The 18,627-nt window shown below is 32.4% G+C and overlaps 2 protein-coding genes across 3 annotated transcripts; one reads left to right on the top strand and one right to left on the bottom strand.

Annotated features, from left to right (window-relative positions):
* Positions 1–2,168: 2,168 nt before the first annotated feature.
* On the bottom strand, positions 2,169–4,995 carry LOC126688618 (putative protein phosphatase 2C-like protein 44). Its single transcript, XM_050383378.1, has 5 exons — positions 4,715–4,995; positions 3,976–4,263; positions 3,279–3,537; positions 2,824–2,948; positions 2,169–2,593 (listed from the first exon to the last, which is right to left on the bottom strand). The coding sequence occupies exons 1-5, from the start codon at positions 4,745–4,747 to the stop codon at positions 2,456–2,458; spliced, it is 843 nt and encodes a 280-aa protein (XP_050239335.1). The 5' UTR covers positions 4,748–4,995; the 3' UTR covers positions 2,169–2,455.
* A 4,434-nt stretch (positions 4,996–9,429) lies between these two features.
* Positions 9,430–15,269, top strand: LOC126688616 (uncharacterized). Of its 2 annotated transcripts, none has more exons than XM_050383376.1 (6): positions 9,430–9,653; positions 9,755–9,875; positions 11,653–13,327; positions 13,684–13,986; positions 14,539–14,792; positions 14,876–15,269. In XM_050383376.1, the coding sequence occupies exons 1-6, from the start codon at positions 9,575–9,577 to the stop codon at positions 15,039–15,041; spliced, it is 2,598 nt and encodes an 865-aa protein (XP_050239333.1). In that variant the 5' UTR covers positions 9,430–9,574; the 3' UTR covers positions 15,042–15,269. The 2 variants fall into 2 exon arrangements, with proteins under 2 accessions (XP_050239333.1, XP_050239334.1); XM_050383377.1 differs by having other exon boundaries at positions 9,632–9,653; positions 9,755–9,880.
* Positions 15,270–18,627: the final 3,358 nt, after the last annotated feature.

Here is an 18,627-nt window from a genome sequence, read left to right as displayed (position 1 = left end):
TTGTTTGGTGCTTTGTTTCATGTAATCTATATTCTTTAATTAAAAGTAAAATTTGTTGTCAAACATGAAATTGGATACAAGAGAATCTATCCGTCCAAATTTCTATGTAAGTCTATCTTTACTTAACTCCGGTTTTTTTTTTTTTTAAGCTCAAAAATTTGGATATTTTTTCATTAATGAATTGAGATTTTGGTTTAATTTTGTTTTCAACCACTTCAATTATTATTATTATTTTTTAGAGAGTTTCAACCTATGGCGTCCGCTCTTGATGATAGTTTTTTATCACCAAACCAAAACACCAATTAGTTTTTGATGTAGGCAGGGATTGAACCCCAGATCTCTTATACAACCATTAGAGACTTTACTAGTTGAGCTAACTTGAATTCATTATTTTTTTCATGTGTAATATTAATACCTGTGTTTTTTTTATGATAAAAAAATAATATATGTGTTCTTAAAGGCTAAAATACAATACAATTACAAACATTACGTTAAGTTAGGGTGTTATATTTATTTATTAGTAAGTTGGAATGTTACATTAAGTTAGAATATTATATTTTTATTTATTATTAATTTAGAATGCTACATATGGATACATATGTTGGTTTAGGGTTGATATAACTTATAACAATTTGAATGAAATCAACACTAAAACAAATGCTTTAAATATGAAAATAAGAAATAAAAATTAAATTTCTTTTAAGTGTACAAGTACAATTTATTTTTTAATCTTAAATTTTAAATTAAATTTATTTTTTCATTTTATTTGTTATTAAATTTAATTATATTATCAAAATATTTTTTATTAAGCTGTGCATCGCACGGGCATAATACTAGTATTATATAAGACTAGCTTCATCACACGTGATGAGGCTCTTTTTTTTTTTTTTTTTAGTTTAATGTAATTTTTCAATTTTAATCTATCTATTTTTAGTGAAGCTACACAAGAGTGAATTTAAAAAAAAAAAAAAAAAATTTAGGATTTGAAAATAAGTAAACGGCTAGGTTTAGTGTGTGCTAGTTTTTTGGAAAACAAAAATGAGAAATTATTATGTACTCCGGAGTACCATAAATGCGTATTCCTTTCTCTCATATGAATGTTAGGTCCTATTAATTAAATTCATGGTGAGACTCATCATTTATGTGAGAGGAGAAGTACGCATTTATGGTACTTTAGGAGTACCTAATAATTTTTCGAAAAAAAATTTATTAAATATGCGTAAGATATATTCAAATAGAGAGTGTGCTAATTTTTAGGGAAAAAAAGTTTATCTAGTAGTTTTTTAATTTTATTGAATTACAATTTTAACCCTATTTTATATTTTTTAAGAATAAGAATTATCTAATTAGATTAGGGGTATTTTTAACCTTTTTTTTGAAGTCATAACTAACTTTCTGAATCATCTTAACATATAGAAAGTGATAACGGTGTATTTACTGTTTAGAACTGTTTGGGTTTCAAATATAATGGGATGGGTTTGAGATGAAATTTCTAAAATGTGTACAAGTTTGGTACACAACTTGATCGGATGCCATTTATTGTCTCAAGCTGGTCACAACTCACACCAATGTGAATGTCAGATGTATTCAAAATGTGGATTAACGTAAAAAACTTCAGGTAGAGAAATATTGGGTGTCCACGTTAGTATTTTCCAATTTCAATGTCAACGCAGATGATAATGCATCATTACATAGTGTAGAGGGTTGTGGCAGACAATCTATAATGGGTTCACTTGGGGGCATCACTGTTAAAAATTCAAACCCCCTGACTAGTTCGCAGGTTGCAATTTATACATATCTTTAGACCAAAGCGCAAGGATGAGATTGGTTGGACAATCCTAAGAAAACTGAGTAAGTTGCCTTGCCATAATCTAGTCAAAGGAGACAATTTGTTTTTCATTTTTCAATTTATGTCCAAAAAAATATACCTCTTTGTTTTGGACACCCCCAAAGTCCAAACCCCTTTCCCTTTATTTTCTTCCTAAATAACCTAAATTGGCCTGTTACAAGTGTGTTTGGATTAATTGTTTTTTCTTTTAGTTTTTAGCTTTTTTAACTTATTTTCTTATTTATAGTTTTTTAAAGTTTTTGTTTACTATATTTTTGTCAAGTTTTAGTGAGTAAAAAAAACAACTTTCAGTAAAAAAAATTAATCCGAACGCAGATGGTGGGGAAACCCACATTTGGCAATATAATAAGCTTGTGTGTATATGATGATACCGTTCATACATGCTACGTACTAAAGCAAAAATGCATGCCTTTCATACAAACTAAGGCAAAAACTCTTCTTTCTTCTTTTCTTTGTAATAAAACAAAAACTCCTTCCGGGTATGACTTCTTTGCTGTTCATTTCACTGCCATTTGATATTGGCTTAGTTGGTCAATCAAGATGCGGTAAAACTATGCACTGTAAAAAATTTTAAAGCTCTATTGCTATAAGTAAACATGAAGGATGTTAGTCAAAGTGAATGATCAAGCAAGCAATGCTGCTTTTGCTCATTCTATTTAAAGCCTCCTTTGCCAAGCACCCAGCAGCTTCTTTGGGATCTTCTAAGTGCCTGATGAGATTCACAGCCTCTTGATTCTGCATTACCTGGACATACAAGGCAAACATATTCGAACTTCTTTGATATTCTGAAATAAAATAGAAGTATTGTGTGTGCTAGTGCTAGTGTACAACACTACTACTTAAACTTCGTTATGAGGTGAGTGCATTGTTTTGTTGTGAGTGTGATTATTTAACTTTCTGGAAAGATAACTTTAATCCATACATTAGGGAAGCAGGAGTCTCTAATGCCTGTTGGTGTGAAAAATGCATCTTACCTCCCATATGCCAGCGCTTGCTATGATGACAAATTCAGTACTGGAATCAATTCTTTCAGCATCAATAACAAGTTCTGAGCCTCTGGGTTGCTTAACTTTGCCCAAATTGAATCCTAATATGCGTACTTTATGCACAAGAAGAGCAACTATTATCAGAGAGTGTCAATCATAAAGTACTTTAGACCATGTGAACACAAGAACAAGAGTTGGTTAGTTATGAATCTTATGACCCTTTTGTATCTAAATGCAAACTCCTATTCTTATGTCAGTGACACAGTTGTGTCAATAAATTAATTAAAGGTTGTTGTTTTAGAGTAACACAAATAAAAGTAAAAACATGTTCGCCAAGAGCCTTGTGCCTCAATGGCACTGTTGGGTTCTCCCATAGAGAAGAACTTAGGTCGAATCCCCTCATTCACTGGTTTAAAAAATAGTGGTAAGAAGATGTTCTATACCTGACATAAGTCTGCGAGACCAGTGTCTTTTGCCTGATTGCTGGTCGCAGCTGCTTATCTGCTGAGCCACACCATTTCTGCAGACAACAGCTCTATAGTCTCCCATGTAAGCTGTCACAAGCTTTTCCGCATTCATCACCAACGCAGATACTGAACCTGCTCTCCATATCTCATCTGCTTCATATGTCTCCCTAATCTTTGCTCTAGCACAAAGGTATGCCTTTTTCATTATCTCTTTGCTATTCCTCCTAACCTGAGTCTGCAAAGCACAAAGCAACAATATCAAGATAGGGGAAAATGGGAAAAGAGAGAGAGGGAAGGAGTTAATATGGCACTAGAATTTTGTGCTTTTTTTTGCCCTTTTAAAACTAAGCAAAATTTGTTCTTTATTAGTATCATCGCTAGAATGACATTTCATTGCAATATTGGGAGTCTTTTCATAATCCTTTTTAAATTAACATTGAAGCAAACAGTCAAAAAAGACACATAGGAAATTATTCTATATGCAACGGTGTGCTCAAATGGCAGCATGTATGCAGTTTGACCTGTGGCATTATTTCATTTGCAGTCAGTGTAAATATCAAGTTACTTGCTAATCAAAGCGCTTTTCACATTCATATGTATTGGTTGAAGTTGTCATTTTTTTTTCATGAAAGTAATCTTTAAAGGGTATGGCATTATGTAAAATGTTCATTACCTCATTGGGGTTCTTGCTAAATAAATGGGATTGAATATACTTGTGAATTCCATCTGCAATTTGATTATCGGAAACCCCAAAAAACCAACATTCAATGTCTCCAACTGGCTCTCGCTGAACCACAACTGAGCTACACTCAAAGTCCTCTGAACCACCTCTAAATGATTGATCCTCCACAACATAATATCCATGTGAAACTGGCATCATCCATGAGGGCCTTCTTGTAAACTCTAGCCCTTTTTTCTTTCTCTTGCCATCTCCTATGAGAAAGCGTCTCAGCCTGAATGCCTATAAAACTCAAGAAAATAAGTTATCTAAAGAAAGATGGGGTCTTGCAGTACTAACCAACTTCTTGATTGTAAATTTACTCGTATCAGAAAATTCTTGAACTTCTACATTTATATGAAAGAACAGAAACTTCTTTGCGAAAATTCCTATTCTTTATCTATGTAATCTCAAACATCAAGAAAGACTAAAACAAACAATATCAAAGAGAAATCAATCTTTGTTGCTGGTAGTAGTATATCTCTTGCTAGGAATATCATAACATGTTCTTTCTCCATTTTTCTTACATTTGGCATGTGAATGTTTCTAACACAAGAAAGAAGAAATCAACCAGAACTCATAGACCCAATAGTCCAAAGTATCTAATTGAACAAGAACTACAAGATAAAAGGCTAATGAAATAGTATATATGTTGTAAAAAGAAGAGAGAACAGAAAAAGATTATAGGCTCTACCTTGAACTTGAGATGAAGATCCTTCAGTCCCATGTTTTCTTCTTGGAATTTGATAAGAGATGGATTGATGAATATAAGGTAGTTCTAGAAGACAATCACAAGAAATGGAAAAGTTTTCACAATAGAAAAGAAATGGAAGATAGGGACTGAGAGACTTTAACTTGGCATGGTTCTTGATTGGTAATATAATTAAGAGGGAGTAGTTTGAAACTTTGAAGTCAATAGGTAGTCTACAAAAGGCTTTTTCCGACTACTCTCCTATTTTTGGGTCAACGTATTTAAAGAGAAAATTCATTAGCTTTCGGCTACTCTCCTATCCTTGGGCCAATGTATTTAAAGAGAAAATTCATTAGCTTTTAATTATAAGATAAGAGAAGAAAATCAAGCACTTAAAAACGTCAGTTTTCTGCCTTTGTTCAAATTAATTTATTAATATTACTTTATCTGTGACTGTTTTTGAATCATGAAAATTGGCTTTTTGTTGGGTAGATACACCCAATAACTCTCTACCTGAAATTGGAGGACACTTTAATCATAGTCTCTTTTTTTACCTTCTTTGTTCAAAGTTGAAAGTCTAAAGTTATTTTGGTAATCAAATTAATTGCTAAAATAATTCTCAATTTAACTATAAAAAACTTACAAATTATTGTAAAAACGAAAATGATAAATACCACCTCAATAATTAAATAATTATTTTAATTTGTAACATTTATATTATAAAAAATTTATTGCTCTCCTATAGTCCTGTCCCTTTTTAACAAAATAAGAATTCCATTATTCTAACAATAAAGCCTGCACTGTCATAAATTCAGTTTTGGTGAGCTAGGTGAACAACTTAGAATTGAAGTTAGCAAATATTGGTTTGTGCCTTCTAATGCCATTACCTCTTTCAAATTTAAGTCACCACTCCAGTACAGCGTGCACAACACAGAGGATGCCAACTTGGTCTTGGCCCATGACTTAACTGCTCATAACTGTTGCTAATGGCATCCTGTCCAGTTGGATGCAACAATATCATGTCTTTTAATTAGTCCCATAATAAAGAGAGATTCAATTCAATGGTAAGTATCATTTTGATTTTCATGGCATTTGGTGGCACAACTCCTTTATGTTCATCTTATTTATTTTAAATGCAGAATGCAAGGCCAAAAAAAAAAAATAATGGGAGTTGATCCTGCACTACATTTAAGTTAACAAAAGAGGCTAGACATATTCCACATATACGAATTTTATCGTGTGGAATTTGCATAAGCTTTTTGAGATGCCATTAGACAAGTCTTTTAAAGACAATATTTTGGATCGAGGACTCCAATAGGACTTGGCTTCAGATTGAACTTCAATGCACTAGACTTGTCAAAATATAATACATGTCATTCCATAAAAGTTCTATTTTTGTTTTTCTTGAAAGAATAAAAATGAAGCAACTGGATTTTTTGAGAAGTCACGCTAGCACAATTGCTACGTTAACATTCTACTGACAAAAATCAATTATTCCCCAAACTTGGGGCAATTGATACTTCTCTCTCTTTCATAGGAGGAAAAGTCGAGGGCTCGACTCTTCAACGTAAGAGAAGGATTTGTAGAAAAGGAATACCACCCCATTTTGTAATCTACGATTTGTTTGATTGAAAAATACTATACTGAGACAAAAGAAAGATTATAAATGAGATTTATTTATTTATTTATTTTTAATGATATTGGAAAAGATCAAACGTAAGAAAAACTTCATGACTTAATTTTTCAATAGTTTGTCCAAATATATTTCTGATTCGCTAATAAAGATAGAGTCAACTAGTTCATTTCTTCGTCAAACCTTTTGTCATTTAGGAGACAAGAATCAAGTGGAAAATTGTTCCCTATAGTTCAACTTTCAGCCTGGACATGGTCCATAATATAGACACATCTAAATGAATCATTCTTTATTACTAACATATATATCTTTCTGGAAAAATTGCCCCCCCCCCCCCCCCCCCCCTCTTTTTTTTTTATTTTTTAAAGGTGAATGACATATTTGTCATTATTAACAAATTTGATTATATTTAACCTCTTAAACTATCAAAATGCATGATTGGTCCTCCTAAAGTTATAATTATGTTTCACTGTGCATCGGTTTCAACCCGTACTGAAATATCTAATTCTCCTGGTCAAACTAAAATGGCATCTGATACGAAATTGATTCCCTTGAGTAAAAGACCAATTTATCATTTTTTACAAAATAAACAGCTGCTGGGTAAATTGGTTTTACAATATTGAATTCCTTTAGAGTTAACAACAAAAAAAAGGCATAGGGTTTAAGTGTAATGTATATTTGAAATTGAGGGATTGATTATGTATTTCAAATGTTCAGGGAGTAAATTGTAATCTTGGTGATAATTTAGGGTGAAAAAAAAAAAAAAAGTAATTTTCACTCTCTTTTTTATGTTATTATGTTTAGTTTTCCACATAGATATTGGATAGTTCTCGTTTTAATAATTTTCCTATGCAACTATAGTACCGTTAGAAAAATATATTGGAAAAAAGCATTGTAGTCTACAGAATGTGGTGAGCGAATTTGGTTAAAACTTTTGTCCAAACTTTGATTCTTGAATCCACTAAAAATTTAAACACGTAGAAAAGCAGAAGCCTCTTCTTAGTCTTCTATAATGACTCTCCCAAAGGTACTTCCTAAGTTGGGGTCAGTAAGTGTTATTATCAAGCAATGCTTTTGACAATCAAATGTTCTAGAAGTATTTAGTATTTACCAAAATAATAATAATCTAGAATTATACACCCATGTATGAGCAAGCCAATAACATCTGGTATTTTCAGGAGTAATTAGAACAAATGTAGTTTTTAAATTTATTGTAATTATCCTTCACATCATATAGCATGGATTATATTATGTATTATCAAATTTGTGCTTCTGACAATTAAATGTAGTGTACAAATTAGTGAAATTACGAGCAAAAAGAAAAAGAAAAACCTTAAAATCCGATTTTAGACGTTTACAACTTTCATCTTACAAGTCGGTCTCCAGCTAAGTTGCTGTGCCGGGCCAAGTCTGGTCGAGTGAAGCCCAATTCATATTTTGCTTGCTCTGCTCCTTTGATACAAAACAAGCTTTGGGCCAAGTTTGGGTTGAATGTGTTACACTTTTAAGCTATCTTTACTCATAAAAGTAAATAAATAAATAAATTTATTTATTTATTAAACTATATGGCAATTTGATATAGTATTCTTTATTTTGAAAAACATCTCAATAAAATTCTAATCTCAACTTTTAATCTCCTGTTAATCTAATTGTAGAATTTTAAAAATCTTAATTTAATAAAAAAATTATTAAATGATGTTAAATTAAGTGTGATTTGAATCAAAGTTTAGCTTGTTATGCTACTAGACATGTTTGTTATGTTTGTCTCCTAGCTTGCAGTGAAATTATGAAATACACTCTTTAGCTTGTTATGCTAGAAACATTTTTATTGATGTATTTTGGATTAAGGATTCTCCTCCATATTTCAATTTGGTTCATATAAAGTTATGAATAAAAGAATTTTCTGTTAAAAAAAATGTGCTAATTACCTTACTTTTATAGGTAATACTTTAATATTAAGGGGAGTGATGCTAACTACCTACACTTTCATTTTTCATTCTCTATGCATTTCCCTATTTGCCTTTTCATGTCTTACCCAATCAGATCTCATATCTCAGTATGTTAAATCATGTGTTTGATTAAAAACCATGACTTTTTCCCAAATCAAATAAAATATTAAAATCTCTCATTCATTCAAGTTTCAAGAATGAAGTGTGGTGTTGAGTATTCAAATACTGATTTCCAAATTGATTAAACTCAAGTCATGGAATATTTCATCAATTCACTTGTCCTTATACCTCTCAATAAAGTGGCATCATTAACAATAATCATTAACAGATTGTTGAAACTACTCTCACACGTTGATTACTCATTTTTGTCTTCCTCTAAAATTTTGGCCATAAGCATTTACAGATATCATATTTCTTATTACTAAGTTACCCTTCATTCATAAGAGTTTCATGACTACTTAAAACACTTAGTTGGTACCACTCAAAAAAAAAATTTTTCTTTTGTAAGTCTTGTAAACAAAATGCATGTTAAAGAATGCTAAATGAATAAATCATCAATGGTAATACATGTTTCAATAATAATAATAATAATAATAATAATAAGGTGTTATAATGCATATTTTTCTAAAAAGAAAAAGGGAAATATATGTCAGTTATTTTATATATATCAATGGGCTTATGTATATTTTTCTTGATGCTATATTCAATTTGATTTTATAATTTAAATATATATATATATATATATATTAAATACACCTTATACCTCAAAATTATAATTCGATTTTAAAAAATATACATATAATTTCATGTCATTTCACATTAAAAAAAAAAAAAAGTGTTTTACTATAAATAAATATATAAGTGTCATTTAGGAATAATAAGCAGAACTAGCAACGGTAACAATGTAAGCTTGGAATGCATTTTCGTATTCCACCTTAGATAGTCCATTACCAAAACATGCTTTTGGGTTGATTGCGATTTTCAAACACACTATTTGGAAATCTTTACCAAACTCCGAAAAATGAAAAATCACTATTTAAAATCGGAATGGCGTGTTTTGGCCCAAAAACGCTGAACCAAACCGATACTATAAATATAAAAAGTTAAAAACCCTTGCCCAAAAAAGCAAAAAAAAAGTTTTAAAATTTAAAGTAAGGAGAAATGAAAAAATCTATTTCCTAAAACCTCCCTTAAAACCCTTCCCCCATCTGCTGCCCAAAACACCAGTCAGTCCACAACCACAACCACAAGGAGGAGAGATCACCCACAAAAACAAATACGATGGTGCTCTCACTCTCACGTACTCGTCTTCTTCTTCTTCTTCCAAAACCAGCGCTTCAGCTTCATTTCCGCAAGATGGGTAAAACCCACTTCACCAAAACTATTACTACTACTACTACTACTACATGATTGTGTTTTCTTAAAAGCATTTTCTAGGTTTTGATTGCAATGTTATTTCAGGGCTTCCCATATCACAAAGATGGTGTTCAACTAAGCCTTCGTTCAGGATAGAGACCCAGCAGTCTTTGGACTCAAAGAAAGTTGAGCAGAGGGCAGTGGCTACAAAACCAGAAATGAAGAAGTGAGGTCTTTTCGAAACCCACAAACTCTTTTTATTATTATTAGTTTGAAGTTTAGGCTTTAGTCTTCTTATACGTTCATGTTGTATGGTTGTTTATTGAGAGTTATATTAGCTAAAAAAGAGGTTGTTGATAATGATTGTTTATTTTAATATGGGTACAAATTTAAAGAACATTGTTTTATTTTCTTTTCCCTCTTATAATTCATGATTTTTCAATGGTTGCATAACTGCACCTCAGGTAACTGGGTTCTGAGCAATTGAGAAGTTAGAACCACTTGGGTGGGAGTTTTCGACCCAAAAGAGAAACTTTATGGTATTTGATACTAATGGTCAAATAAAATCATAAATATGCAAAATCTGCTGTCATGTGGACAAGCTGGTATATTTGGAGCTTGAAGTCTTGAACCTGTGAAATGTCCATCCCTTTAGGGAATGTTGTATGGTGAATAGATATTGTATTGGCTTTGTGTGTTTGCTGCCATGGGTATGGGCATTGTAGTTACTGTTGTTTTTGGTCTTTGGTAGTGTGCTCTAATTGTGTGGCCTTTGGCCTTATTTCTAGTTTTCTAACTTGTTTACAATAAAATTCTCTTGATTATCAAAAAAGAATTGTCCATCCCTTGGGATTCTTCAGAGTTTCATTATAAGGGAAAGATAAATGCCAAATTTTGAAGTCATAAAATGTTTTTCTTTTTTTTTTTTAACTTTTTTTTAATGGTTTGGATCATTGAGAAGCAATATCCCAAACCAAGGAGCTATAAGTGATAAGATTGGAAGAATGAAAGGGAAATCAAAAGTTACTTCTCTAGCTTTTGGTAGGACTATGAAATTATTAAGAAATGAGAAGAAAGGTAATTTCCTCCCCAAGAACAAAAGAATATGCCATGACTCAAACATCAATGCAGATGAAAACCAGAAAATGTGCTGTTTAGATTAACACATGCTAGACAGTTTAGTCAATGTAGCACTAACAAGCTGTAGGGGTGAACTGGTGCAGTGTCCCTTGTTCATTCTTGCTCATAATACTAGATTTCTTGTTCATCCATCCTTCACATTTGGGGGATTTTGGCACGTCTAGTCAATGAAGCACTAACATGCTGTAGGGGTGCAGTGTCTGAGTATCAGACATGGGTTACACATGATATGATCCTGACATGCGTCAGATAGGTATTCTTACACTTCCACATCAAATAAAAACCAAATCCCATAATTGTCCATTACTGTCCCAACATGAAATAGAGTATAGACTTGCTCAAAATAACTCAAACAAAACCAACATGTAATAGAGAACTTTGTCCAGAACTGTCTCATCTCTCCTTGAGACCCTCTTTCCTCTGTGATGATCTACGGTAAGCTCTTTTTTTTCTTTTTCTTTTTCTTTTTTTGAGAAAGCCCTTTAAGCTTGAGAAATCACTACTTACCACTTTCTATTCTCTATGAGTTATAAGAAGTTAAGAGAATTTAATTTTGAGTTGCATTAGGGTCTATATTTGTACACATATCATTATAAGATTGAATGAAGAGACAGTGTTTCTTCCATTTCTTCATCTTCTTTTTTTGGATTTCCTTGATTCTACTGTCCTGTACACCTCTTGTATACAAGAGTCTCTCTTTTCTTCTAATCATATTTTTTTTTAGATGAAAAATGTTACACACATCATGCCTACCACTTTTTCATGTCTGTGCTTGAATTTTGGGGTTGGGGAGACAAGGGGCTTTATGTATTCATTGTATTGTGATCTTTTAAGCCTTTACATTGAAATCCTTAAATGTACAGATATATGGAATTGAATCCAGGGCACCTCCCAGAAGCAACACAACTTCGTAACAAAGTGGGGGGAGCATGGAACACTCTGAAGGGCATTTTTACTAATATAAAGGAAAAGATGCTAGGGAATTCTCATCAGAATCAAATCACCAGTGAGACATCAGATTCTGCATCTAATAGGAGAGCATCTGAGATTATCACTTCACAGAACAAATCACAAAATACTGAATTTGGCGAGCCCAAAAGTGAACTTCAGACTTTTGAAGCTGTAGAGGGTTCTAACAGTACCAAGGAGAGTCTTTCAACAAGTGTAGAATCTCATTTAATTGGAGAAAGCTCTTCCAGGGATGTAGTTGATGCAACGGCTTCTGAGCTCACCAAGACAAGTACTTGTCCAAATAGAAGTTATAGAACTGAACATGGCAACCCTGAAAGTATAGGTAAATCATCAGGAGCCAATTTATATCCTCTTGTTACTGAGAAGAAAACTCTGACAAGTGGGCCATCACATATGATGAGTGAAATTTATTCGGAGGAATTGGTCAAAATGACAGGTCCTGAGGTAAGTAAGGTGCATACTAGACCAGATAATATTAGATACAGTGAGACAGAAAATGTCGTTCAATCGTCAGAATCATTTGTAGATTCTCACAGTTATGAGAAAATTAATTCAGGAAATGCAGGTTCCCATAAGATGAGGGAAATCTCTTCAGAGGATCAACCCAAAGTCAAGCTTGAAAATGAGCAGAGGCTGCGTGAGGAAGCGATGTCAGGCATTGTTGGGGTTTTGGATAGAAATCAAAAGGCAGAGGTTGAGCACTTAATTTACTCAATGCACCAATTACCCGGTGAAGCTTCTAGAATATTGAAAAAAGATGGTGCAGATGGAGTGCATCAACTTAATAAGAAAATTGCAAATTTAGTTCAAAAAATGATGGCAGACTCTGGTGTGGGTAAAGTTCCCACTTCATCTAATGGTGCCCAAAAGATCAAAGGTTTGGCAGACCTGTATAGGACAAAGAATGATCGATCTAGAGAAATTCCTTGTAAACAGAGTAACTCTTTAACACCCGGTACATTTTCAAAAGATTTGGGTGAAACTCCTGGGGAAAATATTTCAGAAGATTATGATATTAGAGATCTAATTTACTGCATTAAGGAGCTGCCTAGCGAAAAATCACCTGCTATATCTCATAATAGTTCTAGCTTTACTGATTCTAAACAAGTCAGGATGGGAGGCTCAGTTGAAAGGGCCCAACCCCAGGCTAATATGCAAGACACTGATGCTAATAGAGGACAAGCTTCATTGATAACCCATTCTATGGGCAAGGAAAGTAACAATTTGAGTGGAAGGCCTAGTACGGGATTTCCATTCATGGCATGTGCTGAGTTGAGTGAGAATGAGCAGGATAACAGTTCAGATTTTGCAGCCTCTGATTACATAAAGTCAAAGCCAGTCACACAGGTTCCTATTCCAGCTAAAGAAGACCTAGATAACTTTCTGATTACAAACTTTACAAAAGAAGAATCTGCAGAAAACAAAGTATTGGTTAGATTTCTGTTCAGAAATACACAGGACAGTGATATAATTTCTGCATTTAAGGATTGTGGGCCCATTGTGAAGATACAACATATTTCCTCTGTTAAAGGAAGCATTTTCAAAGATGTCTATGTGCATTTTAAGGTTAGTGCTCATTAGCATCATAGTTTAAACTTTAACTGCCTTCTGATTTCTCATTTAGGAGTCATCCCATTCATTTTCATACTACATAGTGCTGAAAAATAATTCATGGGGAGTGATCAACTAGGTTGGCACCTCCTAGTGTTTCCAATGTTCAAATCCCCCCTCCCCCAACTATCAAATTATCAAAAATAATTCATGGGGAGGGATCATTCCACCCTAAAAAGGTTGAGTGACAAAGTTGACCTCATCTGTCTGTCAGCCAAACATGGCATAAATTTTTAATTGGGAGAAAATGTGAATTAAATTATGACATAAAATATTCATTGTGTTAAACTTGTCATCTCGTTTTATTGCAGAAAAGGGAAGGATTGCAAAAGGCTCTCAAGAAAACTGATCTGATTGTAAGAAATGCAGATGTTGTTGTGAAAGCGGCTTCTCCAGTGGATGATGCCCCTAGTAGGATTTTAGTTCCTGAGCTAATTGGTGATCCTGATGTTCCTACTGCACTAGTTAAGAATCCCACCAGAACAGTGAAAATTGAACAATTGACTCATGATATAAGCTCAGATCAGCTGCAAGAAGCTCTTGCTTTCTGTGGGAGTGGCATATCCAGCTTTTACTTGGGTTCATCTAGTTGTGTTGCTTATGTGGAATTTGAGGTGAGGTTTCTGTCACCATTGTTGCTGGTATTAATCTATCATAAATACGAAGTGTCTTCTTAGATTCTTTAACATAGTTTGTGTTATGGCTGTGGCTTCCACCTAAAACAACTTCTTATTAAATTTTATATAATAATTGTATGATTCTAAAATTCTATGGAAGTTGAGATCTAAATTTGTGTTTTAGTATTTATTTTTCCTCCTTTTTTGGTTGCTCTTGTGGCTGAGAAAATCCTATATGGCTCAATAGTTTATGAACAATGCTGACTTGAATAACTAACAGCTCAAGTTCTGTTCACATGGGACTTAAAATCATTGGATCCTTTCTTCTTTGGTGAAGGAGCAGGGAATGGGATGAGGGATTAATATGAAGCCCAATCTATACCATGGGCTGGCCACCACTCTATCCCTGCCAAGTTCCAAAGCTAAACATGCCAATTAGATTTGCACCTCTCCTAGTTCCTTCCAACACAACCAGACTGCACAGTTTTCTTGATGCACACCAACATCTTGAATTCCTCTCTTATTTATGTTTTAAGTGCCTCTTTGCAGACAGAAGATTCCAAAGAGAGAGCAATTGCAAAACATTCCATATATATTTCTGGGAAGCAGCTCTTGATCTTTAGAATTGATGCACCAAGAACGACAGTTGTACGTGTTTCAAACATTAATAGCCTGCAAGGGAAAATCCATGACATATGCAGTTCTTTTGGAGAGGTCAAAGCAATAGTCATGAGATATGCAGGCACAGGGGATGTGCATTTCAAGCTCTGTGAATGGCCTAATATGTTACACATTCTCAATAGGTAATTTCAGTAATACTTTCAAGAACTCTTTTATGAACATTATTATTAAGATATTTTAATCATGCTTCTGTATTTTATTCCAGTTTGAATGGAATGGAAGTAGATGGTCACCGGTTGCTTGCTCGGCCCGCTCCTGTATTTCCACCTAAAATCCTCCAAGCCCTTTGGAGTCAGCCAAATGAAAGAAGACATATTCTAGCTGTTATGACTGCAATGCGTTGGAGATCCAATAGACATGATGAACTATGAATGATTAATCATTACAAATTATGATCTAGTTAAGGTGGCTGTGTTTAAAAAAAACAGAACTTTTTTCTTGCCCATTAAAATTGTTCCTCCTTAATTGAGATTTACATATGGCAGATTAATGTTAACTCATCACACAGATACTTTTGCAAGTCACATAAACAAATGTGCACGTAGTAATTTTATTGGAACAAATGAGGCAATGGAAAGATTAGCTGGTTTTGGCATCCATACCTTTTCTTGATCCAAGTTCCATACCTTATCAGATAAGGTCAATGTCACTTAAGAGCCACCAATTCAATATTGGATTGTTATATTTTCTTCTTTAATGGTCTTAAGAAAAAGATGCTGACATAATAATGACCAGAAGGATGCATCAATTACGTCTTGAATGAAAAATGTGTAATTCAGATTTCAAAATAAATCAACTGAAAGTTGCAAATGTTAAAGATTGCAGTCGAGGGGAAATTAGGAAATGAGGATTGTGCACAAGAAATAAATAACAACTTCATTAATTAATAATCAAACAAAATTTGGCTATAAACTAGTTTGTAGAATTGTAACTAATGACTACAACTCCACTTAATATATTTTTATTGAATGTGAATGCCGACAAATCCATTATTGGATTACATTTTCTAATTATATTCTTTATGAATTTTCAAAAGATCAAAGATTAATAACTATATCATCAATCAAATGTTTAAATTTCAAATTTTTATAATTTAAAACTATGCATTAAAAATAAGATTATGGATCGAATAGTAAATGTATAATTTACACGAAATTTGACATGTGTGTTAAAAATATAAAGAATACGCAATCCAATGATTAGATTTTCAAAATATGGAGTCGTGCTAATTTTTTTTAATGGGAGTTGTATCCATTGACCGCAAAAAAATAAAATAAAAAAATAAATTTGTAGTCAATCTTTGTCCTTAATAATTTATATTAATGCGGGATATTCAAGCATGTTAAATCAAAACTTCTTTTTTTTTATTATTATTTTTAGATACAATAGAATTTTAATTTATGATATGTGCTCCATGATAATTGTTTTTTATCATCAAGTCAAGGCACTTAATTGGTTTTTGATATAGTTGCGGTTTGAACCCTAGAGTTTTTTGCTAAAGGACAAAATAAAAAAATAAGGAACTCTATGAATTAAACTAATTGGGACCCACCATTGTATCAAAACTTGAATGGTATAAATAATGACAATATAATGCTAACCATACAACTTGAACCATTACCACCCCCCCCCCCCCCCCCCCACAAAAAAACCCTAAGCACTTATATGGAGAGGTGCTAATTCAACTATAATGCCCTTGGCAAGTTGGGCTAATCAATAACAAGTGATAGATGCCCATGGAAGTCCATTAAGCACAAAATTAAATTGGATAATAACACTCCTCTCTCTTGAAGTTTGGGGAAATAACACTCCACCCCAAACTTGAAGGAAAAAAAACATTTCCCCCTTGACATCTGAATGACCAAACTTTCTTAAATTATTATTAAAAATGTTATGTACTAATATGTTCTTTGTTTAAGGGCTGGTTTCAAGAATTATCTTCCATTTCAAAATTAAAATTCATTGTATAAAATTTTTAATTGAAGTGTATTTCAAAACATAAAGTATGAATTTTTTTTATTATTTTTTTTCTTTTTTCTCCGGGTTATGGAGAGTTTTGTCATTGTAAATGTTTTGGTGCTTGATAGATTTTACATTTTTATTTCAAATTTATAAGTTATTTTTTAATAACCATAGTTAAACTTTTGTAAAGAGATTATTATAGAAATTTGGAATATTTTGTCACTAATATAAACAAAAGGGGGAGTGTTAATTTTTTCAAACCTCAAGAGATGAGAGTGTTTTTTCCATTTTGGTTTGGGGTTGAGTGTCATTCTCTCAAATTTCAAGGAAAGAGAGTGTAATTATCCCAAATTAAATTATTAAACTTCTTGGTTTGACTTGTGTTAGGGTACTTTTTTTTTTACACCTAATTTTATTTGAGTATCACTTATTTATTTTCAAATACCACTAATAAGTTATTGGATTTTCCTAAATATTTTTTGCTCTGTTATTATGTTAATCACAAATATTTCATATCTCATTATCTAAATTGGGTCATGATATAAATTATCACAAAAAGCCCAAAAACTCATATTTTATCCAATTTTATTATCATTATTTAGCTAAGTCCAAAACCGACCCTATGAACCCAATACACACATCCTATTCTATTTAAAACCCAAGAATATTTATTCTTGGCAATATTTGAAAAGGTCATGATTCAAGTCCATGGCAAAACAATTTCGTCAATGGAATTCAAATCTATAATCAAAGCCCATTATTTAAACCCATGTCAATTTTATCAATGGAGTTCAAATCTATAATCAAAGCCCATGGTTTAAACCCATGACAATTTATTTATCCAAAGCCTAATTCACATTAGTAATATCAAAACCCAATTCTTATTAGCAACATCAAAACCCAATTTTCATTGGCAACATCAAAGCGCAATTCTCGTTGGCAATATCAAAGCCCAGTTCTAGCTGGCAATATCTAAAGCCCAATTTTCATTGGTAACAATAAAAACCCAATTCTCATTAGCAATATCAAAACCCAGTTCTCGCTGGCAATATTTAAAACCCAATTATCATTGGCAATATCAAATCTCAATTCTCATTGATAATATCAAATCTCAATTCTCATTGGTAATATCAAAAGTCCAACTTACGTTGGCACTATAAAAGTCCAAGCTAACTACTTGACACTATTTTATCAAAAGTCCAAGGTCATTAATACTTGACAAAATACTATATCATAATTATTTTACTTAAAATTCCAATAATGAACAATACTTTAGATTCTTAAACCTATTACTATAATATTACAAGCTAATGGAATTTATGAATTATCTATTCTCAAAACTCATGACAATCATCTTATAAAAGCCCATGAAAAGTTAGGATTCTTTATCTTAGACACATGACATTTATTTATTTCATATCATATTATAAACTCATGTTCATTATCTATCTTACATCACAACATTCATAATATTTATTTCCAAAACTCATGATTATTATTCATCCTACATGCCCATTATGATTATTTATAGAAAAACTCATGAGAATATTACATTATTCCATTATAGTGGTTGTTACCATATTTATTTAAAACCCATGGATATTGCCTCTATTTAAAACCCATTTTAAATATTATTCTCAAGAAAATATTGGAGGTCATTATTTAAAAGCCCTAAAGAAAATATTATTTACAAAGTAATCCATAGCAAAAATTATGAGAAACTATACAAGTTGTTATTTAAATCCCATGAAAATTAATACCCAAAACCTATCATAAATATTTATTAAAGCTCATGGATTCGTTTTATTTCTACTAACAACTAAATCCTATGTGGAATAAAAATCTATGGCAATATATGGTAGTTTTGTCCATTTTGTAGGGCTTACAATGAGAAAGCGAAAGGATAGGCCCAAGTGGAGAGAACCACTAAGTCAAAGGCCCACCAAAATACTCAACCCTCATGGCCAAGCCCAACATAAAATCTCAACCAAAACA

This window comes from Quercus robur, chromosome 6, assembly GCF_932294415.1.
Source record: "Quercus robur chromosome 6, dhQueRobu3.1, whole genome shotgun sequence".
In the NCBI taxonomy this organism is placed as follows: Eukaryota; Viridiplantae; Streptophyta; class Magnoliopsida; order Fagales; family Fagaceae; genus Quercus; species Quercus robur.
This window is presented reverse-complemented; position numbering and strand designations above follow the sequence as displayed.